General features: G+C 33.8%; 3 protein-coding genes and 2 long non-coding RNA genes across 5 annotated transcripts; 3 read left to right on the forward strand and 2 right to left on the reverse strand.

Annotated features, from left to right (window-relative positions):
* The first annotated feature begins 1,070 nt into the window (after positions 1-1,070).
* On the forward strand, positions 1,071-7,367 carry LOC105136742 (squamosa promoter-binding-like protein 1). Its single transcript, XM_011042202.1, has 11 exons — positions 1,071-2,332; positions 2,505-2,686; positions 2,892-3,469; positions 3,749-3,823; positions 3,910-4,017; positions 4,107-4,224; positions 4,324-4,465; positions 4,671-4,821; positions 5,307-5,731; positions 5,793-5,991; positions 6,746-7,367. Exons 1-11 carry the CDS (start codon positions 1,743-1,745, stop codon positions 7,190-7,192), a joined length of 3,015 nt encoding a protein of 1,004 aa, XP_011040504.1. The 5' UTR covers positions 1,071-1,742; the 3' UTR covers positions 7,193-7,367.
* A 501-nt stretch (positions 7,368-7,868) lies between these two features.
* LOC105136751 (aspartic proteinase CDR1-like) lies at positions 7,869-9,191 on the reverse strand. Its single transcript, XM_011042212.1, has one exon. It carries the CDS (start codon positions 9,189-9,191, stop codon positions 7,869-7,871), a length of 1,323 nt encoding a protein of 440 aa, XP_011040514.1.
* Positions 9,192-15,252: 6,061 nt separating this feature from the next.
* LOC105136761 (uncharacterized) lies at positions 15,253-15,821 on the forward strand. The gene is made up of 2 exons (XR_844413.1): positions 15,253-15,503; positions 15,621-15,821. It is a non-coding gene; the product is annotated as an uncharacterized LOC105136761 (long non-coding RNA).
* An 837-nt stretch (positions 15,822-16,658) lies between these two features.
* LOC105136771 (uncharacterized) lies at positions 16,659-17,488 on the forward strand. The gene is made up of 2 exons (XR_844415.1): positions 16,659-17,056; positions 17,115-17,488. It is a non-coding gene; the product is annotated as an uncharacterized LOC105136771 (long non-coding RNA).
* On the reverse strand, positions 17,337-20,062 carry LOC105136768 (S-adenosylmethionine synthase 1-like). Its single transcript, XM_011042229.1, has 2 exons — positions 19,944-20,062; positions 17,337-18,860 (listed from the first exon to the last, which is right to left on the reverse strand). Exon 2 carries the CDS (start codon positions 18,849-18,851, stop codon positions 17,673-17,675), a length of 1,179 nt encoding a protein of 392 aa, XP_011040531.1. The 5' UTR covers positions 18,852-18,860; positions 19,944-20,062; the 3' UTR covers positions 17,337-17,672.
* Positions 20,063-24,976: the final 4,914 nt, after the last annotated feature.

Raw genomic sequence — 24,976 nt, forward strand, 5'->3', positions numbered from 1 at the left:
GGGGTCACTTGTAGTTGGTGACTTGCATTTCAAGAAAAAATGACTCATTCTAGTTATTTTTGGTGATCTATGGTGATATTTTTGAATTCATTTCATCAATTTTTTTTAATATTCTTAATAGTGTTGTAATTGAAGCTTTTATATGTTTTCATAATTTTTTCCCTTTTTTATTGCAATTCATGTAGCTTATTTAATATAATTTTTTCATGTCATAATTGCACATGTGTCAATTGTATTATTTCATGCACTTCTTTTTAAATTTTGTTACTTTACAAGTTTTTTAAAAAACATGCTAATAAGCAAAGACACTTACACTAAGTTAATTGGATTTCACAAATTAATAATATTATTAAGTATTTATTTGATATTGTGGTAGTTTTTACGGTTATAGTTTAAGATACTGTTTGGGAATGCTGTGCACTAAAAAACTTAATTATTTTTTGCTGAACTTTAATATATTTTATATGTTTTGGATTGTTTTGATGTGCTGATGTTAAAAATAATTTTAAAAAATAAAAAATATTATTAACATGTATTTCAGCATAAAAAATTATTTGAAAAGCAACTACAACGACGCTGCTAAACAGACTCTAAATAAATAGGTTTAAAAAATACTTTTAATTATGGTTTTCAAAAAATATTTTCTTGATTAAAACTGTTTTGAGATAAATGTTTACTTATACAATAAATAAAATATATAAATAAAAAATATATTATTTTAATTTTTACAAAGACACAATGCAATATATATATATATATTACCTGTACTCTACAAAAACCACCATCGTATCAAATGATCTCAAACTGGTAACACCAAGATAGCTTTCTCTTGTCATAGCTGTCTTTTGGCATGATTGAAACTGTTACAAACAAGTCTCGAAAACACTTTTCCAAAACTTCATTTCATTTCTGGTAAAAAAAACTTTCAAAACTATGAAACATAGGTGTTATCCAAACGGAGTCTCCTAACAAGTGGAGGAAAATAAAAGAGGTGAGAGAAAAATAACAGAAAAAAGAAGAAAAAAAGGTGGAGGAAGAAGGCATCTTTTTCTTTTTGTGAGTTTTGGTTCCGGGGAGCGCGAGATAGACACGCGGGGTGAGAAGGGACCCACCATTTTGGTGTTGTTGGATGGTACTGTTGCTGTCTCTCTCTCCCCCTCTAATTCTACATTACTTTTTTTTACTTTCATGTCCAGGTAAATAAAAGCACTAAAGATTGTTGATTGCTTCTATCTTTCTATGTACTATACCTCTCACCTTGCCATTTCCACATCTCTTCCACATCATCATCGTCATCATTACACCAACTTTTCGCTCACTTGACATCACTTTCCGGCAACAAGTCCGATCTCTTTTCCTTCTCTTTAGATAGGTTTATTAAATTACTTCCTGGCAAGTTAAGTCTTTTTTTGCTTACTTTTCTTTATATGATTGATTCAACTGAGGAAATTCTAGAGCTGGAAGTCGGCTAAGGGTTTTTGGTTTTTTGTTAAGTGGGTTTTGGAGGGATAGGTAGTTTGATTAAAGGGTAATCTGGTATGTGGGTTGCGGTTAACTGGAATCATGGGTGTGTGGGTGTGGTTTTTTTGTACTTTTGGGGAAGAAGCGACGCTGATTAGGTGTGATTTTAATCTAAAGCTTTCGTCTTTTTCGGTTTAGTTTTTCTGGGGTTTTGCTGTTTTTCTTTTTAGTTCTCATTGTTGGTTCAGTTTGTGAAATTTTGGATCTTTTGGGTACTCGTTATGGAGGCTAGATTTGGAGGTGAAGCTCATCATTTCTATGCTACTCCCCCCTCCGATATGCGGACAGTAGGGAAGAGAGGTTTAGAATGGGATTTGAATGATTGGAAATGGGATGGCGATCTTTTTATTGCAAGCCCTTTGAATCCGGTACCACCAGCCGGTATCAGTAGGCAGTTTTCCTCTCTTGGGGCCGGGACAGGAATTCTGGCCACCGGTAATTCGTCCAACAGTTCATCCTCATGCTCCGATGAAGTGAATCTGGGAGCTGAGAAAGGAAAGAGAGAATTGGAGAAAAGGAGAAGGGTTGTTGTCATTGATGATGACAATTTGAACGATCAAGAAACTGGTGGCCTTAGTTTGAAGCTTGGTGGTGAAATGGATGCAGGGAATTGGGAGGGAAGCATCGGAAAGAAGACTAAATTAGCTGGGAGTGGCTTGAGCCGTGCAGTTTGTCAGGTGGAGGATTGTGGGGTTGATCTGAGCAATGCCAAGGACTATCACAGGCGGCATAAGGTTTGCGAGATGCATTCCAAGGCTAGCAAAGCTCTCGTGGGAAATGCTATGCAGCGTTTCTGTCAGCAGTGCAGCAGGTATGTGTTTAAGTGCTCGATGCTCTGTTCTTTATTGTTTATTTACTGCCCTACCAGAACAGGTACATGTTATGAACATAAATAGTAATATCTTTGACATATTATGGTTTGCAGTACCTTATATTCCTCCAAAAATATCCTTTTAACCGATGCCGTGTCAACTTTTTTGCAGGTTTCATGTCCTTCAAGAGTTCGATGAAGGAAAGAGAAGTTGTCGTAGACGTCTGGCTGGCCATAATAAACGGAGGAGGAAGACAAATCCTGATGCTGTTGGCAATGGAAGTTCGATGAATGATGATCAGACCAGTGGCTATCTGTTGATAAGTCTCTTGAAGATACTCTCAAACATGCATTGTATGGAACTCCATGCTTCTCCTATTAGAACTTATCAGAATTAATTCCTCGAGGATTCCCACTTTGTCCATTGATATTAGCTTGATCTGCTGTTTCGTGTTGTGGGCTTCATTTGCTCCCTCTAAACCTGGGTCACTCTTTATCATCTTGTTGGATGAGTAACATGTATTTGATATTTAATAATTTTGTCCCTTTTGAACTGCAGCCAATAGGTCAGACCAGACAACTGATCAGGATCTGTTATCTCATCTTTTAAGGAGCCTTGCAAGCCATGACGTTGAACATAGAGGAAGAAACATCTTTGGGCAATTGCAGGAACCTCGAGATATGAGCACATCATTTGGAAACTCAGCGGTAGATTCAACTTTACTCTCAAATGGTGAAGGACCCTCAAAGCCTTTAAAACAGCATCCGACAGTACCTATGTCTGGTATGCCGCAACAAGTTAAGCATTTGCATGATGCTAATGGTGCAAACATACAGACCGCATCTTCCTTGAAACCTAGCATTCCAAACAACTTTGCAACGTATTCAGAAGTTCGAGAGAGTACTGCAGGACAGGTCAAGATGAACAACTTTGATTTGAATGACATTTATATTGACTCAGATGAAGGCACTGAAGATATAGAGAGATCACCTGCTCCTGTGAATGCAAGGACTAGCTCCCTTGATTGCCCTTCATGGGTACAACAAGACTCCCATCAGTCAAGTCCTCCTCAGACCAGCAGAAATTCAGATTCAGCTTCCGCACAGTCACCTTCTAGTTCCAGTGGAGAAGCTCAGGTATACTGGCACCAAGAATATATTCCTATAGTCCCATTGAAAGTAATATTTTAGCACTATGATGTTATATCATTCTAGAGTAGCACAATTGTCCCAAAATTCTCCGTTTTAAGTAGTAAGGCATTTCTTTTTAGAAGAACATCTCACCTTTCATCTGAGACTTGGTGAAATGTTGATTTCTTGTATTTGTTCCTAGATTTATATTTCATTATGCAGATGAAGCGTGTGTCCTGTCTTTTGACTTTCATCAGTAAACCTTTTCCCTTTTCTACCATTCAGAGCCGCACAGATCGAATAGTTTTTAAATTATTTGGGAAAGAACCAAATGATTGTCCTTTTCTCCTGCGTTCCCAGGTACTCAAAATTTAGTTTGTTCAGTGCTGCTGTTTGATGTTTCTTTCCTTACAAAATATGATTCTCTGAAATGTTTGGGTTTTCAGATTCTGGACTGGCTATCTCACAGTCCCACTGATATTGAAAGCTATATTAGGCCTGGCTGCATCATTCTGACCATTTATCTTCGTCAGGCTGAGGCTGCGTGGACTGAAGTAAGATTCATGCACTCTGATCATTGTTATTGATCCAAACTTCTCCAGACAACATTTGTGGCCTTACAATTTAATTTTCATTTGTATAGCTTTGCTGTGATCTTGGCTCCAGTTTGAGCAGGCTTCTGGATGCATCGGACAATACTTTCTGGAGAACTGGATGGGTCTACATTAGGGTGCAACATCAGATAGCATTTGTTTATAATGGTCTGTTGCCTTTGATTGTTCAAGTAATATAGAAATCTAGAAGAATGGCTTAGTAGTAAAAAGACTTATGAATGAAATATTGTGAATTTTGTGTTGCAGGTCAGGTTGTTGTTGATACATCCTTACCTCTCAGAAGCAACAACTATAGCAAAATTTTAAGTGTCAAGCCAATTGCCATATCTGCATCTGAGAAAGTTAAATTTTTTATTAAGGGCTTCAACTTGTCTCGGCCTGCCACAAGGTGATGATTGCTGGTTTTCATATGACTTAGAATTGTTTAGTAGAAGCTTTGGTTTCCTATATTTTCTTTGGTTTCCTATATTTTGTATAGTCTCTTTTTTATTAGTAGAAGCTTTGGTTTCCTATATTTTGTGTAGTCTCTTTTTAATTGTGTTGGTTTAATGTGCCACTAAGCTACCTTTGTGCTTTCCTCTTCTGTTTTTCAGATTACTCTGTGCGGTAGAAGGAAACTATATGGTTCAAGATAATGCTCAGGAGTTGATGGATGATGTTGGTAGCTTCAAAGGTCATGATGAGTTCCAATGTGTGAACTTATCTTGCTCTATCCCAACATTGACTGGAAGAGGATTCATTGAGGTGTTGCCTTCTGCTTCTGATCTCAATCCTGTTCTTTTCTTATCCTTACTTATCCAGCATTTGATATATGCTAGTTTCAAATCTATGGTTTTTTTTTCCTTCTATGCTAGTTTCAAATCTATGGTTTTTTTCCCCTTATTTCCACTGAATACGAGTGTTTATTAAAGTGGAACTTAATAAGTGAACAGATTGACTATTGAAGTACTTTGAATGTGGCTTTGTGAATTAGATATATCTGGGTTGATTTGGGGATAACTTTGTTACTTTCTCAAGGAGATTATGGACTAGATGTATCTATGCTCGTCTGGAGTGAAATTCATTCCCATCTCAAAGATAATTCTTTCTTGAAACTGTATTTTAAGTTAACCCCTATGTTGTGTCATCTCGATTCTTTGATATTTTCAAGAAATTTGCTTTCGTAGAGTACTTGGTACTTTTATGAACATGCCTCTTTGTATGCTAAGTTCAATCTTTTTTCTATCCAGATTGAAGATCATGGCTTTAGCAGCAGCTTCTTTCCCTTTTTAGTTGCAGAGGAAGATGTATGTTCAGAGATTCGCATGCTTGAGAGTGCATTGGAGTTTACTGAAACAGATGCGGATCTGGGGGAAACTGAAAAAATGGAAGCCAAAAATCAAGCGATGGACTTCATTCATGAAATGGGCTGGCTTCTTCACAGAAGCCAGCTAAAGTCTAGATTGGGCCACTTGAATCCTAGCATGGATCTCTTCCCTTTAAGAAGATTCAATTGGCTCATGGAGTTCTCCATGGACCATGGATGGTGTGCTGTTGTGAGAAAACTCTTGAACATACTGCACGACGGAATTGTTTGTACTGGAGACCAGTTGTCTCTGAATGAAGCATTATCAGAAATGGGTCTTCTTCACAGAGCGGTGAGGAGGAATTCTAGGTCTCTTGTGGAACTTATCAGAAATGGGTCTTCTTCACAGAGCAGTGAGGAGGAATTCTAGGTCTCTTGTGGAGCTCCTATTAAGATATGTTCCTGATAAATTTGGAGCCAAAGACAAGGCAATGGATGGTGGAAGCCATGAGAGCGTTTTGTTTAGGCCAGATGTCATAGGCCCTGCTGGTTTGACACCTCTTCACATTGCAGCTGGTAAAGATGGTTCTGAAGATGTACTGGATGCATTAACTGAAGATCCTGGAATGGTAATTCTTTTTCTAATAAACTAATTTCTGGACTTTCTGAGGAGAGCTTTCTCATAATTTTGCATTTATACTCTGGCATGAATATTTACCACCACCAGTTGTATTTTCTGCGCCTCTTCAATCTGGATCGCTGTGTTCGTACTTGTGTTGTCACAGCACTAATCAGTGATAGTAATTGAAATATAATCTAATATTTTGTACTTGTGTTGTCACAGCACTAATCAGTGATAGTAATTGAAATATAATCTAATATTTTTTGATTGCTTGATTTGCAAACCTAATTGACGAGTAGGATTGCTTTAGATGGAGAAGTTAATCAGGAGTTGTTGATTTAGCTATATGTTCCCCTCATTTTATACTGTTCCTAGAGTTCTCTTTTTAATTCAATATAGTGATGATAGACAATGTCTTGAAGCGAATCTTGCTTCATTTGATTGTTTTATATTCTGGCCTTGAATATAGTGGCCTTTTGTTTTGTTATCATTCCACTTCTCAAGGTTTATATTACTTGTCTTTATTTTGCATAGCCAGTGGATGGTTTTCCAATTCCTCCTAGTGCCTTCATTTGTTGCTGTTGTTTTTTTTATATATATTAAAATTATGTCTGGACAGGAAGCAAAATTTTTTTAACAGCAGTCAATGAATAAGATCTTGGAAATTGAACCCAAGACTGCTTCTCAATCACTGTTACATATCTGGCGGGGATTTATAGTTTGTCTTTGTTTTATATGAGACCTTGAATGTTACATTTCAGGTGGGTATTGTAGCATGGAAGAATGCCCGTGACAGCACAGGCTTCTCACCTGAAGATTATGCTCGCTTGCGTGGTCACTACTCGTACATCCACCTGGTACAAAAGAAAAGTAAGAGACAAGTTGTTGGGCATGTGGTGCTTGACATCCCTAGCAATCTTTCAAGCAGTAACATTACCAATAACGAGAAGCAAAATGAAGGGTTGACCAGTGGCTTTGAGATTGGACATACAGAATTGAGACCCATTCAGCGCAACTGCAAGCTTTGCAGTCAGAAGTTGGTTTATGGAACAGCCAGCAGGTCTCAGCTGTACAGGCCTGCAATGTTCTCAATGGTGGCAATTGCTGCGGTTTGTGTCTGTGTGGCTCTTTTATTCAAGAGTTGTCCTGAGGTGCTGTATGTGTTCCGTCCATTCAGGTGGGAATTGTTAGACTACGGAACAAGCTGAGACCCGTTAATGCTCATTGTAATGACAAATGAATAGGTGTCTGTATTATTTTGTATGCATCTAGACTGTAAAGTTGAGATTACCTGTATAACCATCGACTTGGACATGCACAGTTAAGATTCAGTTATGTTATTGACATATTTATACCATCAACGTCAACTTTCAGCAGTAATTATAACCGTTGTGGGCGTGGTGGGTGGCGTTATATGAATTTTAGTGCTTGATTGGGAATTTGTATCGAAAATTTTTGAATATATTTTTGTTAAAAATATTTTTTTTTATATTTTTAATATTGTTGTGATATGGTAAAATTAAAAATAAATTTAAAAATAAAATAAAATATTATTTTAATATATTTTTAAATGAAAAATACTTTGAACATTAAGCATGCATTATTATAATCCTTAAACAGTCCTTAAATCTCCTTCATTTCCTCGTTTTAATACCCTAACAAAAGAGATTAAATTTCCTCTGTTCTCCCTTCATTCCCTACAATCCATGCACTCAACTCCGTGGATGAAAGGCAAAAACATAACACACAGATAAAGGATACGGGGAAAAAAAAAATACTGGATTAGATTTTGATCTCAGAACAGAGGCCAGCAATACAAATGTGGATATATTGTTAACACGTGCGCAAAGCAATAAAACGTTAATTTATCATATGGCTACCGAATTACTTTTTGGTGCAATCTGTTGGCTTAAAAGACAGGGACTTCCCTTGAATGTTATATTCTACCAAGAAGTTCATTTGTGCAACGTTTCCGTAGATTGAAATTCCAGATGTAGTAGAGGCGAAGGCCAAGCACACAACATCGTCTGAAACTTGAACGAAGGTGTTAATGGGTTTAAGTTTCACATCCGCACCAGTGAAATGTGCAGTGATTGCAGGAACCTTGAGATCAGAAGTAGCGCTATAACAAACACTCAGAAATCCACTTGGGTCCTCAGCACGCCGTCCCTCAACTTGTTTGCCTACCGCTGTTGAAAGATCGGAGAAGAAATCATCTGGAACAATTGTCAAAGTTGTACCTGAATCAATGATGATGTTTCCCTCACCGGTTCCCAAAGAAGAATCGCCGAATTTTATTCTCTCATTTCCAACACTCATGGCTTCTAGAGTTAGAAAGTAGAAGGTGGACATGGTTTCTGAAGATAACAATGGGGTAGATTGAACTCCAGGACCTGAAACAACAGCGTTTCTACCAAAGTTTAGTTTGCTCGAGTTTCCAGCTAGGGAGGAAAGTGGCACCAAACAGTAGGAGAATTTGCCACCGACTGAAGAACCCATTTGAGAAATAAGGGACAGTGGACCGGCTCCAAGGCCAACGATACCTGAACCTTTGTTACTGAAGGTTCCATCATTTTCGTGTCCACAACCAATGACAGTTTTAGGGAAAGACACTGGACTGCCTGTTGTGGAATCCAAAGTGATGGTATCAGAAGCAACATTTCCCATGGTGTACGATCGATCACCATAAGAATACTGGTACCGGCAAATATTACTAGAGCAAGTACTTTGATCCAGCAAGCTGCATTGCCTTGCGTCACAAGAAAAATCTCTGTAAGTTTTGGAAGACTTTGGATCAAAAAGAGGATCCACTTGTTTGTAACATCTCTCGCATGGCTTGCACTGTGTCCATATCAGATCACTTCCTGTATCTGCTATGCCCATAATCTTAAAAGGCGGTGTCCCCAAGGATAAACTCATGAGGTATTCACCTCCGTTGGATGTAACATCAGATTCAGCCGCTTTAGGAGAGACCGAAGCAGCAGCAATTGGATCGAAGTGGCGGACACGACTAATGGATCGACGCAAAGCATTGTTGATACGCTGGAGGTCAGTCTCTTCAGAGTTGTAGAAAGGGGACAGAGGTGAATCACGGTGGATTAGGTCCACAGTGAAGCCAACCTTGCGGGCATAGATGCAGCCAAAGCTAGAAACACACAGAAGTGCAATTGCAAGAGCCAAAGAGAGAGGAGATTGAAAAGCTGCCATTGTGGGAATATTCAGGCTTGCTATAGAGACGTCGAGGATGTTTGCTTGATGGATTCAAGGTGGGAATGGGCTGTATAAATATCTACAGATTTTGAGAGTAATTATTGCCTTTCTATATTTATCCGGATGCATGCAAGGAGTATTTTTGGAGTTCGTATCTTAAATGGATTCGATGCATATTCGTATTCCAATTCAATGTACATCGATTCTCATCTAGTACTCTTCGGCTGGCATGGATTTACCTTTTAAATGCTTTCACTTTGTTAATAAAATCTTTAGGTGAATCGTATTTCAGTATAATGAACATGAATTTATATAAATGGTAAGAACCACCTTTCGCTTGAATTTGGAACATTTTCTTTCTGAGGTACAAGTAATATAAGAATCTCTTCACCATTAATGTACTCTCTGGTTAATTTGGTTTCTGAACATAGCCTCCCCCCTTTTCGGGAGGAGTAACCATCGGCTAAAACCAATTTAACATTAATGAATTGTTGATTTAGCCAGATTCATGCTCATTAACTGCACATATATTCTGTCAAGTTCAAAGAAAGAAAGCAAAATGCAAATCTTTTACTCCATAATTGAAGACTGTTTCTTAATTTGATGACTTTTTTTTCTTTTTTTTGGGAAGGTGAATTGTATATTTAAGACTAAGATTTTGCATTTTCTTTCTAGAGTTCTACGCAACAACTCAAGTCATTAACAATTTACCCTACATGGCTCATTTCTATAATAAATTAATAATGATGATGATGATGATGAATATAAGGCTATGGCTAATATAGTAAACGTTGTGATTTTCTTTCCACTGAATATATTTTGTTAATTACATTTATTTTTCTTAATTATATCAACTTTTTTTTTCTCAAAAAATATATTACCTTCCAGCCCCGTGCACCACCCTCCCTCCCTCCTATCTCCATCCTATTTTCTTTTACTATTTTATTTCTAAAAAATTATCTGGTTTGAATTTTCGCTGGCAATAGCCCTTATGAGAACAAAACCAAAAGAGTTGGATGGTGGCTAGAGCTGTGAACATTTACAGTGGTTAAAGAGATGGTGGTGAAGGGTTAGGGTTTTGGTGGGATGTGATTTCTCTAGGAATTAGATTTTTAATTGAACTAAAAAGTGATAAAACAATGTTAAATAGAGTGATTTTTAATTGAAAAATAATAAATTATTAAAAAAATTGATATAATTTGGGATAAAAATCTTTAATAAATTTATTTAAATCTTATATAAAACAAAATAGTAAATTAGTACACAAAACGTTAATCAACAATGACAAATCATTAATCACTTAAAACCCTTTGACAGGGTAAAATAATTATTTTAAAGAAAGATTTTTACAAATTAGGATGGAAATATTTAGATAAAAAAAGAATGGAACTTCAAACAAATTAATGTATTAATATGCTTCTGAATAAATAATGATGATTGCAGGCTTAAACCCTACTTATAGTCGCCCAATATTTAAGAAAATGGTGAGAATTATAAAGAAAAAATTTATTATAATTGAGCTGAAATGTATTAAAAAAATATTATTAACTAATATTGGATTAAATCTTGTTTGACAATGTGGTTGCGAATATTTTTTAAATAATTTTTCATGTTAAAATACATGTCAATGATTTAAAAATATTAAAAATATATTAATTTAAAGTAAATAAAAATATTAATTTTTTTCAAAAATATTTTTAATACACAAAAACAAACAAGCTAGGTTTTACATAAACTACTTTGCTAAAAATAAAATAGGTTTCGTTTATGTAAATTGAGGAAAAACAATTCTTCCCCTATTTATGGCTGCTGGCCGACGGTTTCAGCATGAAAAGAGAGGGGAGGGCACTATTTCTTCATTTTTAAATTTCTGATGAGAAAGCTGGTGAATGGCAAGAGAAGTGAGGTTTTTGGGTAGGAATTGCTACTAAAATTTGTGGATTAAGAAGCATAGAAACTAAGAGGCCAGAGAAAGAGGCTATCATTAACTTAGAGAGAGAAACAAAGGATTTTGGAAGGAAAAGGAAGAGTTGGAAGAAAAGCTTGCAAGGAATCAAGTAATATTGCAGATTTATTAATAGTTATTTATTATTAATCAAATCTTAATAGGAGATTTATTTATTTGGAGTTTAAAGTCACAATAACTATATTAAATTGGTCGTATTTTATACTATAAATACGACTTCCTTCATATTGTCTAAACCACTTAATTTTCAAGAATATTATAACAAAATTATTTCTTGAAAATGGATTATTATAAAAGATATTTTTTCTCTAAAATCTGTACAAAAATGTTTTGTTACAACGAGCGGGTTTTGAGCTTCCTCATGAGACTCTGGATTACGATTGCATGCTTGCATATTACTAGTTATTGAATCCAATAGCTAGACTAGTAGACCGCTATGAACCTGTTCATTGTGCTAAATTAATGTATATTATAATGTGGATATATAATTTAATAATTCATCATAAGAATTAAAGGGGTGAACTTCTAAAGGGATAAAAAATATAATTAATCGTGAACATGCGCCCCACCTAGATATAGATAACCTGCTTAGGATCTAACCAAGAACGAATTTAATCACTATATATCAAAGCTTATTCTAAAATATTCTTAACATTAAGATCCAAAAATAAAATAGAAGGTGAAGATGTGACAATTTATGTACGTAAACTAACAAACGAGTAAATTGTGTAGAAATATAAAGATTAATTTAAGGAAAACATATAGATATTTTTAAAGAATAATATATATATATATATATATATATTAAAGCCCTAACCGATCCCTCAAATAAATTAAGAAATCTCTCCATTTTTCAAAATTCCATCAAATCCATGCCGAGCAGGTTCTTATTCTTCATGGGCTGCAGCAATTATCAGTACTAAATTAAGCTTGAAAAAGGGAAATGAAAAAAGCTGGAACTTTACAGCTTGTTCATTCGAATGGTCTGCTTCTTGGGGGTTCCGAATCAGAATCAACATCTATGCTTTCAAGTCTCGACTCCAAAAGGATTCGAGCAACCACCGAATGACCACGTAATAAAGAACCCCAAGTGATATTTTAAGGAATAATGGGTGTTCCTTAGCACATGATTTTAGGATTTGTTTTTTAATATTTCTTTTGTATTTTTCATATATTGTTTTCTGGTGGCTCCATACACAGTGTGTGGTGCCATACATTGCACGCGGAATTGGATAGAGGACACCCTTCTTGTTGGTTAAGAAAAGAAACATGGTTTTCAATTTTAGAATTTATAAAATTAATCATGTGTAAATTAATCCGAATACATATATTAATCTAAAAAAACAATGGAGGCCTGTTACAATATTGTTATTAATAATTTTGTCTCTATCGACAGCTATTTCGGATTTAACAGGTTTCTCCACCAGAATTGAGGGAAGGCAAAGTAAAATAAAAAAGTACAACAACCTAAAATAAATTATATATTCCTCTTCAAAAAAATACAGGTGATTATATATAATTGTAAGATTTGTAACAAAGAAATTAAATGGAGAATTAAAAGAGTGCAGTAAGCCTTTTAAAATATAGTTGTTAGGAAAAATAATTGTTGGGAAAAAATATAGCTATTAGGAAAATAAATTACAAGTGCTTCAAAATGATAATTTTAGTTTATGGTTTATTTTGCTTAGCCTAATCTTATACACGTGAGCATATCGTTATTTCTATTTGGTTATTAGCCCATATAATAATTTATTATATAAATACTAGAAAAGTTTTAAAAACCATGTTTTTAGCTTATAATTCCTCTTGCTCAACCCAATCTTATGTGTATAAACCTATCAATCTTTCTAGTTAGTTATAACTCTAAATCATAGTTTATTATATGAATACTTAAAAAAGATCTTGTTTTTCTAATGTGGTATTGAAAGTCTATTATATCTAAATACTTCAATTTAAAAATAAAAAGATGTTGTTTTTCCAATATGGTATAGAAAGCTCTTGAAATAACTTCTTAAATAATATTAAATTATATTATTTACAGTAATCTATAATTATATATTAATAATTACAATATAATATATTAATAAAATTCAAACCTACCTCTAATTAGGGGGGAAAAAGAATGCTAAAATTCTCAAAAATAAAAATTTTAGTTCCTAAAATTTAGGTTATTTTGTATAATATATTCTAAGCTCTTTTTTTCATTACGTTCTTATTTAGATACCATGTAAAATACTAAAATATATAATAAAACACTTAATTAAATCACTCTTAAACTATGTAATCCAACACATGTACTTTATTTTGACCATCAAAATTTTTAAAAAGCTTAAAAGAGGGCCAATAAAATAAATAGAGTACTAAAACCCAACAATAATTAAATTACATAAAAATTTAATAAACTATTGAATCGAAGCCTTAGTTCAATTTTAATAATTTTTTGTCTTACATTAATTTTTAACTCTTTTGGAAGAATACTAATAATAATAATAAAATATTTATTTAAAAATACTATTTAATTATTTTTATTCATGCGTGTAATAATGTTAACTTAATTCACATCTCATATAATTGAAAAATATATTTAAAATAAAAAAGGTTCATAATAATATCATATTGAGTGAAAATGTTCTAGTAGTTACTATTTTAAAGAGTGAAGTACATATAAATTTTAAAAGGTAATTCAATTTATGTTCCTAATTAATATTTACTTAAATCCATTAAAAACAATTCTGTATGGTTCAAAGACTAAAGGTATTTTAATTATAATCATGAATATCCATATAAAGTTATTTGAAAATCAAAGATGTTTATTTAATAAATATTGAAAATCATTCATTTTATAAATAACTCTAAGCAATTTACTAAAAAATAAAAATAAAAAAATCATAAATTTGTTAAATAATAAACGTGTTTCACACAATTCAAGAAATTAGTTAGCAAGAAAAGTTGAATAAAGACAGCTTGCAAAAGAATGAATACGTGAGCAAAACATTTCATCTATCCACTGGATAGTTAGACATTCTTTCCTTCCTTATTACAACATTTGATGTCTGTATGCATCAGTGGAGGTTCCCTTTGGACCCCTAGCAATATTTATCATTGCCAGAAAACAGAAGGAAACGAAGAACAATGAACTGTGGGTAAAGGAATCACAATTCGGAATATAAACCATGGGTCTTGATCGTATTTACATGCTTAATTGAAATAAATTCATGAAAATTAATTGTAAGTCTTTGCATAAATGTGAGAGATCAAGAGCATGATGCTGGAGACATTGAGTAATTTTGTGGGGCAAATGGGAGGATTGAACCCAAAACAAAGACAGAAACGGTGGTGCGTGAGATTGGAGACCTTAGGAATGAGACACTATCCAAACTCAGAATTGAAAAGTTGCATGAATGACAACGCATAAACCACAGCCTGTTTACAGACGCTTGACCATTTCTGTTCAGTTACGAGACCCCAAGTCACCCAACAGGACTTCCTTTCCACCAGAGCACAGTGCATTGATTCTGCTTTTATCAGTACCCTTTTGGGCTTTTACAAAGCTGTTTTATCTGCTCCTTTTCCCCTCTTTTCCTTGCTAGCTAGGCAATCCCTTTGGAACATGGCACTCCCCTCACGATGGCCTTACTGACATTTTAATCATCTGTATCGCGTTTTCTAATCTTACAGGTATAAAATACACTCTCCCCATCAAAGCCCGCCAACTCATCCACTCTCAAAACTTCTTGGCTACTCTAACAATCTAACTAAGATGGAGATTGCGAAGTATCCCTCGGCCTGCCTTCCTCTGGCCTTTGCTCTGCTTCTTTGTCTTGCTGTTCCTACAGGTAAGCAAGTTTTGCATCTCATGTTATATGTTTTCTTTTAATTTCAAGTTTAACGTATTACTTAAAATTGTATGTCTCCCACCATGCAGAGTCACAATCCTATGGCCATGGAGGAAACCAAGACCAGCTCAGGGTAAAGGACATACAATGTATCTGTGATTGGGCCATAGCATTACACCACCCCTTTATTTATTTATTTCCCCTCTCGAAAGTCATAATAAATCAATAAATGCTTTATACTTAATCTGTAGGCAGATGATGTTCAGGGCAGGTGGTGCATTGCTAAACCATCGGCATATAATTTTGAGCTTTTGCGCAACATAGAATATAGCTGTGGGCAAAATGGAGTGGACTGTGGGCAAATTCAACCAGGTGGTAGCTGCTTTCGTCCAGACACTGCCTTCGGACATGCCTCCTACGCTATGAATCTCTTCTTCAAGGCTGCAGGAAAGCACCCATGGGATTGCCATTTCAATGGTACTGGCATTGTTGTTACTCAGGACCCATGTAAGTCACCTGATGAGATTCTTGTACCTGGCTATTTTTCAAATAACGATATTCAATTTGTCCTTGTGATTGAGCAACAACTAACCAGTATAAGGATGAATCTCATGTCTTTTGCAGCCTTCGGTGCATGCACCTATCCCCTGTAATGCCAAGAGAGCTCGAGACAAGAAGGGTCTTCATATTTATTAGTAGTTTGAATAGTTTCTCATTAAAGGATCCAAAATTATGATTTCCCATCTTGTAATGGGTAAAAGAGAGACGATCTCGTTTTGTGAAACGACGATGAATGGTGTCCATGCATTCCTTTAACTTCGACTATCTTCTTGTTTATATTTTCAAAGTGCAGTTTTTTTCTTCTTTTGGAAACTGAAAAACATAGACTGCTCGGATTTGTTCAGATCGAAGACAACATTTTTCGTAGAGCTTAAAGCACAGAAGTTTTCTCCACCGATTACATTTCAAAATGATAAAAATGATAGACAGGGGTCCAAAAATTTTATGATTGCATCTCAGTTGATTGGCCTTTTCCTAGCAAGTAGAAAGGTGTGCTGAGCATGTGTTTTTTTTTTGGATTGATAGAGGTTGTGGTTTAAAGTGTTGTTTTGATTAAAAATATTTTAAAATAATTTTTTTATTTTTTAAAAAAATTATTTTTTATATCATCACATTAAAATAATCTAAAAATATACAAAAAAAATTAAATTTTAAAAAAACACGAATTGTACCATGTTCCTAAATGCATTAATCACATGATTCATTAAATATCAAATCATAAGCAATAGATAAATTGATAATATTTTTTAATTTAATTATAAACTTAAAATAAGATCCATATTAAATTATATTTTTTAAAAAATATTAATATAAAACTATATGAAAAAAATATTTTTTTAATATCGAGATTATAATATATTAAATCGGCTAGTTAATTGTCAAATATGCAACCTAAAAATAAATCTATAATAACTTTATAAAAAATTAAATTAAAATAAATTATAAAAATTAATCCTAATTTTTAAAAATTCAATGTTGAAATAAATTTAAAAATGGTAGGAAGACACGTCTTTTTACCTTGCCCAAACCATAAGCAATGGTAGCGGCAGTGGGCTCATTGATAATATACGACATTCAAACAGGCATCCTTTGTGAATCTTTGAAGCAGGGACAGTGACCACTGCATTCTTCACGGGGCTGGCAAGATAAGCCTCAGCAATGTCACGCAGCTTAACGAGCACCGTTGAAGAGACATTATAACAAATTAAGTGACAGATATTCTGCACATATTAAACTCAGACATCCAACAACTGAAGCAGGATATGGTATGATAAGAAATTTGTTGTTTTTTATTGATTTTGTGCAGAGGGTTGGAGTCGGGTTATGAATACCCGAATACTTGAAACTCAATCAGGTCATGAGTTTCAGATGAAGTATGGATAATAATTTAAAATTTGAGTTCAAGGATGAATAATGCAAACTTATACCCAGTGCCATTGTCTTTTACACAATGCGAGTTTCAGTTGTTTGATGGTTGAGGACTCCAAGGAGATCATGAAATTCATCACTGATCTCCTTGTAATATGAATCAGGATTGGTACGGGCATCGATCATAACTTTCATTGTGTTCATAATCGTAGACGTCAGTTTAGGAACTTTACGGGCATTCCTTCAATAAGGCTTCCCCATAAAGAGCTGATGACATGATCTAGCTGATATACATTACGTGTCATCACAGAAAGAGAAACTTCACCAGCCTGTCATATCATGCTGAAAACTGAAAGGAAAGCCATGCGAATCAAATTGCAATGCAGTAATGAACGGTCTTGATTGAAAACAGAGAGTACAACAGTTTGTTTCGTCCAAGAACACATGACTACATTTTTGCTGCTGTCTACAGCTACCTCGTGCAAGCTCAACAGGCATTTGTTACTTCCATTGCCGTCATTTCAACCAAAATTATGACACTTTTTCACACCGCCGACACTGGGAAAAAAAAAAGACGGAAAAAAAAAGACCCAAATAGTAAAAGAAAGGAGGATGAATAGGGAAGGTATCGAAGTGTTGACCATGGCAGATAGCTATTGATTATAGACCAACAGCTAGAAAACAAGTCAAATTATTCATCAAGGACCAATAAAACAGGCATCAAACTAAAGGGATATGATAAATCACTCAAGCTTGGGGCTTCTCCCATTTGAGAGGCTTGACAACCTCCCAGGTGAAGTCTGGGTCATCCCTTCCAAAATGTCCGTATGCGGCTGTCTTCAAGAACCTATTGCCACCCCTCTTGAGATCCAGGTTGACGGTCATCATTCCAGGCCTAAAGTCAAAGTTCTCCTTCACAATCTTAAGGATCTCCTTGTCAGGAATTTTTCCGGTGCCATAGGAGTCCACAAAGACAGACAAAGGCTCGGGTACACCAATAGCATAGGAGACCTGCACAATGCACCTCCGAGCAAGACCATTTGCTACGATGCTCTTGGCAGCTTGCCTAACAATGTAAGCACCACTCCTATCCACCTTAGTTGGGTCCTTCCCTGAGAAAGCACCACCACCATGGGCTCCCCAGCCACCGTAGGTGTCAATAATGATCTTGCGACCAGTGAGACCTGCATCACCATGAGGGCCACCAATAACAAAACGGCCAGATGGGTTTAGGTGGAAGATAGTTTTCTCATCAAGGTACTTCTCAGGGATGACAGGCTTAATGACATGCTCCTTTAGATCAGCAGCAATTTCATCATTTGTGACAGTCTCATCATGTTGAGTGGAGATGAGAACAGTGTGGACACGGACAGGGACCATTGCACCGTTGTCATTGTAGTATTCAACAGTAACCTGAGTCTTGCCATCAGGTCTTAGCCAAGGGCAGGTGCCATTCTTCCTAACTTCAGTGAGGCGAGCCCCGAGCTTGGTGGCAAGTACATGGCTCAAAGGCATATACTCAGGGGTCTCATCGGTGGCATAACCAAACATATGGCCCTGGTCACCAGCACCAATCTCCTCTGGCCGCTTGGTAAAGTGACCGTGGACACCCTGGGCAATATCAGGGCTCTGCTGCTCAATGTTCACCAAGACTTTGCACTTGTCAGCATCAAGACCAACATCATCAGAAACAAATCCAATGTTACGGCATGTGTGACGAACAATCTTTTCGTAGTCTATCTTGCCCTTGGTGGTGTTCTCTCCGAAGACCATGACCATGTTGGTCTTTGTACATGTCTCGCAAGCAACCTTGCTGTCTGGGTCCTGCTCAAGGCAGGCATCGAGCACCGCGTCAGAGATCTGGTCGCATAGTTTGTCGGGGTGGCCCTCGTTCACTGACTCGGATGTGAATAGAAAGGTTTCCATTTTCTCAAGCTGCAGATCACAAAATTCACAAAAGACCTCTTAATATAGTGACATGTGGCAACTGTGTGCTTAATTACTATGGCAGGCAACATTCCATCTACGCGTAGGAATACGGGGAAGAAAGAGCCAAAAATATCCTCAAGATTGATATAGATACTTCGTACTTTACATAACAAGTTACAAGAGGGCATAATCCAAGTACAAGAAATGACAAAATCTCAAAAGTCTATACTCTTGAAAGAGAGCAATAAAAAAGGAACAAAGAAGAAATTAGATTCCTTTAGCACTGGAATGAGATAGATTCCTATAGAATCACGCTTGTCAAAAAAAGAAGTTAAGAAAACAACCCAACAATAGATCTACCGACAGTAAAACTCAGGTATTAACAAGCTATAGTGAAAGTACCGAACGGCAAACAAAAATATTAGCTTCACGCACAGAGTGAAATTCAGGGGTGCATCGCACAGTTTACAACAGTTTCTTTTCTACCATTAATCAAACGTAGAGACCCCAAACGTGCCTCAATTACTTGTAGAAGTGCAAAGTTAGCTTTTTCTTGGCATAGCTTGTTAATCCAATTGTACGATAGAAATTGATAAGAAACACCAGATCTAAGCTACTCACACTGAGACGATTATGATTGCGACCATAAATGGTCCATTCCAATTATAAAAAAACATTTTTCGACTCCGCTGGATATATTTCTAAACACTTTTAACCCTAAGAAATCTATCAAATTGTAAATAAAAACCAGATCTACTGCTCTCTACTGCAATGTTGCAAGTAAAACACATGCCAAATTTAATCTTCCAGACATCATGTACCGCACCCACTGACATTCAAAACGAAATCTTTAAAGCCACGCGACAAGAAGAGAGCAGAGCAAACCAAACTGATTAAACTAATAGATTAAAAGACCAGCAAGTACCCAGATCTGAAACTGTCTGAACCAAGTTCGCTCCAAAACTAGAGACCACTATTTTCAATTTGAAAACCAGCATTAACATTCATTTTTCTAGAGTTGATAAACAAAAGCCATAAAGAGAGAGCATGAATGCTAAATATAGAAGAGAAAGAGCAACGAGATAATACCTTAGACTAGAGTAACCCGTACAGATCTAAAGAAAACCTCAAAACTTTGTCGGCCTGTGTCTGTGTTTCTAACCAGACCTAAAGATTTCTTAGGCAGTGGTACAATAAAACGGCTTTAGTTACTCTGTATTTATAGACTAACTACCCTACCAACTGGTTACCGGATGAGGTGGTTTGGATTCTTTTAAATCTACGGAGGAATCTGTATCTTGTGGTGCTAATTACTTAAAGGGCAAAACATAGCCGTTGGATGTCAGACTTTGGGGGCTGGGTTGGTGGGAGATATTTTTTTTTTTGTTTTTCATCGTCATAAAAAAAATAAAGTAATATATTTTTCAAGGTGTTGAAAACTGTGTGGCAGTTTTCTTTAATTACATTTGAAAAACTATATGATGCTTTTTTTTACCAGATTTTTTGTTCCAAATTCAATATGAAGTCTTAAACATCTTAGATTATGGACTGAAATTGCATAAAAACTGATAGTTTGGTAGAATCTAATTATATATCATACAATTTAATAGACTGAATATTAAATAAAAAATCAAAGAATATAATAGGTTATTTGATCGTGATTCTAAGGGGATATTCAATTATGAATTTCACTAATTCAAGGGTCGAGTATATTTTTAAATTTCTTTTATTGTTTTTTAATATTTAGCGTTATTCTTTGAGAAATACTGTCTTTGAAAATATATTAAAAAAACACCATAGTCAGACCCGCCTTGGCTGGTTGCCGATGATGATTTGTTTTGTTTATTGATTGAAATAACCGGGATGACTAGTTACTCACCAAACTTAGCCGGTAGCCGGCTCAGTGACTTTGAGTCATGAGCTTCGCTCTTTAGATTCAGGTAACTGATAATGATGTGAATGGCTGGTTAATCCCACGCGCAGCATGACGCGTTACTGCATCAGCATGGAGGTTTATTGCTGGTGGTCCTCGTTCATCAGCGAAGCTTTCTCTAGGTGATAGATGGGCAAATGGTACCACCGTAGATGATGATGATCGATAGACATTGCCCCGTTTATTTTGGTGGTTGTAAGGAGTTTTTTTTTTAATTAAAGTTATTTATTATAGTTTAGTTTTGTTTATATTTTTAGATTGTTTTAATATGTTAATATTAAAAAAATTATAGACTATAAGATAATATTTTCATTATACAATTTCTTTATTCCTCTGAGTTTTTTTTTTATTATTCTTTAGATAACGGTTGAAAATTGTGTTTGAGTCACACGCAATACAGAAATCAGGACCGTTTTCTTTATTTTCTCATCCCCTCGTTAGATCAATGAGAATTCTATGTAGCCCAATAAAAGATGCACACAAATTAGGAAAGTCCACGTGCCAACCGTACAAATACTATATATAAATAACATGTGTGCACTCAACAAGAACAATATGATAATTGACACCTACAACGACTCAATTTTCAAAATAAGCTTAAAATAATATTAAAAAAAAGGTTAGAATCGGTAGGGGGTTGGTAAGCATCACCATCTTTAATAGTACTGTGATTGTGTTTGAAAATAAATTTTTTAAAATAATTTTTATTAGAAAATATATATAAATAATAATTTTTATTTTTAAAAATTATTGTTAATATTATCATATCAAAAAAATTAAAAAATATAAAAAATATTTTTATATAAAAAAATAAATATCATCCTTTATTTTTTAAAATGCAACACTAAACGAGGAAAAAATCAGAACCCTGAGCTCCTTTTTCAAGTTTGACTGTGGATGGAGTTTGGTCACCAACCATGTAGCGAGCCACTTGCTTTTATCATTTCTACATTATGGCTAAAAAAACAAGAAGAAGGAGCTCAAGCCAGTTGGGCTCAAGCCGAATGGGATTTTAGCCTAATAAATTGACGTGGCAACAACTAGGCAAGGCGGCAAGTACAAGTGGGGCAGTTGGGATTTTTTATGGGCTAGGATGGGGGGTGCGGTTCACACCTATAAAAAGCTGGAATTCCAAAAAGGCTGGGCTCACCGATTACCGGATAGTGCCTGTCTTCGGTACGGTGAGCTGACTTGTCAGGTGGCAGAGACCCTTCGAAGAGGTAAAACATTTTGGCAGATTTGGGATTATACTTTACACTATTATTTAATTGTATTATTACTGCAGGTAGGATTGACTTTTTTAACCTAAAACAATATTTAAATGTTATTAATATTGTTTTAATAAAAATATTTAAACTATATAAAAATTAATTTAATATAAACTAATTAAATTTACAAATCAAAAAACAATCTGAACAAGCTTGAAATACATAATTTAACTATAAAAGTTTTAAAATATTTTTTTAATATTAAAATAATAACACAATGGACTAAGTTGGGTTAATATATCAAATTTATAACTTAAGTTATCAAACTATAATGATCTCATAAAAAATAAATTAAAATAAATTAAAAAATTAAATTTTTGATTAATATAATATTGAGTGATAAAATTAAACAACAAATCTATCATAAAAGGACCTGAAAAAGCAACTCCAGTTCATTTGTCATCCGCAACTCAGGTCATCAAACCGAAATAATTTGATATAAAATAAATAAAAATAAATTACCAAATGCAATTCCCAATCAGTCTGGAGAAGGATAAGATTAAAAAAAATCAATTAAGAAAAGAATATAAAAAACAAACTTAATCCGCTAAACCCATAAAAAGCAAATCAAAACAAACTATAGAGCTCAATTCTCAATTGACTTTCTCGGATCCAATGTTGAATGATAAAAATTGTAAAAAATTTAATAAAAAATAACAAAAAAATAAGCCAAGTTAATGTGAGTTAACTCATAAAGCATGAATCTTGGATCATGAGGTTGAGATAACTTAATAAAAAAAATCATAAAATTTAATTTTAATCAAATATGATATTAAATGATAGGATTAAAAAAATAATAATTAAAAAGAAAAAAAACAAGTCAACTATGTTGATGTACGAAACTTGCAACTTAGATTATGAGATGAGAACAACCCAATATAAAGCAAATCCAATGTTGAAGGATCTAGGATTCAGGTCATGAGACTGAAATATTATTTTAGAAAGAAAATAAAAATAATCTAATTTAACTGGTGTTAAAATATCAAAATTTGTGATCCTAATCATGAGACTAATATATTATCATAAAAAGCAAGTCAAAACTCGCGATCTTGATCATGAAACCAATATTTCCTCATAAAAAGTAAATCAAAATATACTACGAAGCTTAATTTCCTACCGATTCAATGTTAAATGATGAATTTAAAAAAAAATCAATTAAGAAAATAATATAAAAATAATTCAAATCAACTTGTATTAACATGTTAAGTATTATATCCGGGTTATGAGGTTAAAATAACCCAATAAAAAGCAAGCAAAACAAATTATATATCTTAATTCCCAATCAATTCGATATTAAAGAATGAAATTAAAAAATAAAAGTTAAATAAAAAGACCCGAGTCAATCGGGTTAACCTGTTAAACCATTTATTTATCATAAAAATGAGATAACTCAATAAAAAACAAATCTAATATTAAATAAAAAATTAAAATAATAATTAAAAAATCAAACAAAAAACAAACAAAGTATTATTAATGAGTAATGTTTTGTGAGGAGGTTGTAATAAAAACCATTCTTCAATTGAAAAATTACAAAAAATAATGCAAGTTAATTTGGTTAATCCGTTAGGTATTATTCTTTAATTATGATATCAAAATAATTTAATAAAAAACAAATAACATAAATTATAAAATTTATCTTTTAATTAACTTAATATATTAATTAACCAAATACTTTTAAATATTAATCTAGAATAAAATATAAACAAACAGAGTCTATCAAAATTAGTTTTTAGAAAACGATGAAAGTAAAACAATATTTTTTTAAAAAAAATAGTATATATAGGGAAACGCTAAAGTCTCTAACTATGGCTTCTTAAGATATTGTAGTATTTTTGTCATTGTGTTATTTAAAAAAAAAATTATTTGTGCTAGTTTTCTCATTTTATTTTTAAATGTGTTAATTTAAAAGAAAAAAATCCAAAAATTCAAAGGAGGTTGGTAGAGAAAAAGAAAGCATTAGCTGAATCCCATTAATCAAAGAGTGGAAAAATAATAACAAAAAAACAAGAAGCATTGTGCAATGACGTGGGAAAGAATAAGCTAGGTGGAAAACATGATGATGATGACGTGTTCCTGGACGTTTGTTGCTTTTTGTTGAAGTTTGGTGGGTATTATAGTTGTGGTTATTTTTTAAATAATTTTTTGTATTAAAATATATATTAATAATTTTTGTATTTTTTATTTAAAAATTATTTTTAATATCATATATTAAAATAATTTTAAATTTTAAAAATATATAAATTTAAAATAAATAAATAAATTTAAATATTTATAAAAATAAAAACAACCATATCCTCTTAAAAAGTGAATTCAAGTGATTAGTCACTCTAATTATTCCTAAACATCCTTTCCGCGATCATGTATCATTATTTTTAACACTTTAGTTGATGTGTCCATTGTACCCATGGGCCATAGACTATTAAGGACAAAATGTCTACCGACTCCTATATAATATCCACGCAACCAAATTTATATTTAAAGCTTTTATTATATAATAAGCTAGGTGGGAAACATGATGATGACGACGTGTTCCTGGATGTTTCTTGCTTTTTGTTGATGTTTGGTGGGTATTATAGTTGTGGTGGTTAATATCATATATTAAAATAATTTTAAATTTTAAAAATATATAAATTTAAAATAAATAAATAAATTTAAATATTTTAAAAAATAAAAACAACCATATCCTATTAAAAATTAAAATAAATAAATAAATTTAAATATTTATAAAAATAAAAACAACCATATCCTCTTAAAAAGTGAATTCAAGTGATTAGTCACTCTAATTATTCCTAAACATCCTTTCCGCGATCATGTATCATTATTTTTAACACTTTAGTGGGTGTCCGGGTCAGTTTGCGCGCACCATTATTTTTAACACTTTAATTGATGTGTCCATTGTACCCATGGGCCATAGACTATTA

The sequence above is a fragment of the Populus euphratica genome, unplaced genomic scaffold, assembly GCF_000495115.2.
Source record: "Populus euphratica unplaced genomic scaffold, PopEup_1.0 scaffold2.1, whole genome shotgun sequence".
NCBI lineage: Eukaryota > Viridiplantae > Streptophyta > Magnoliopsida > Malpighiales > Salicaceae > Populus > Populus euphratica.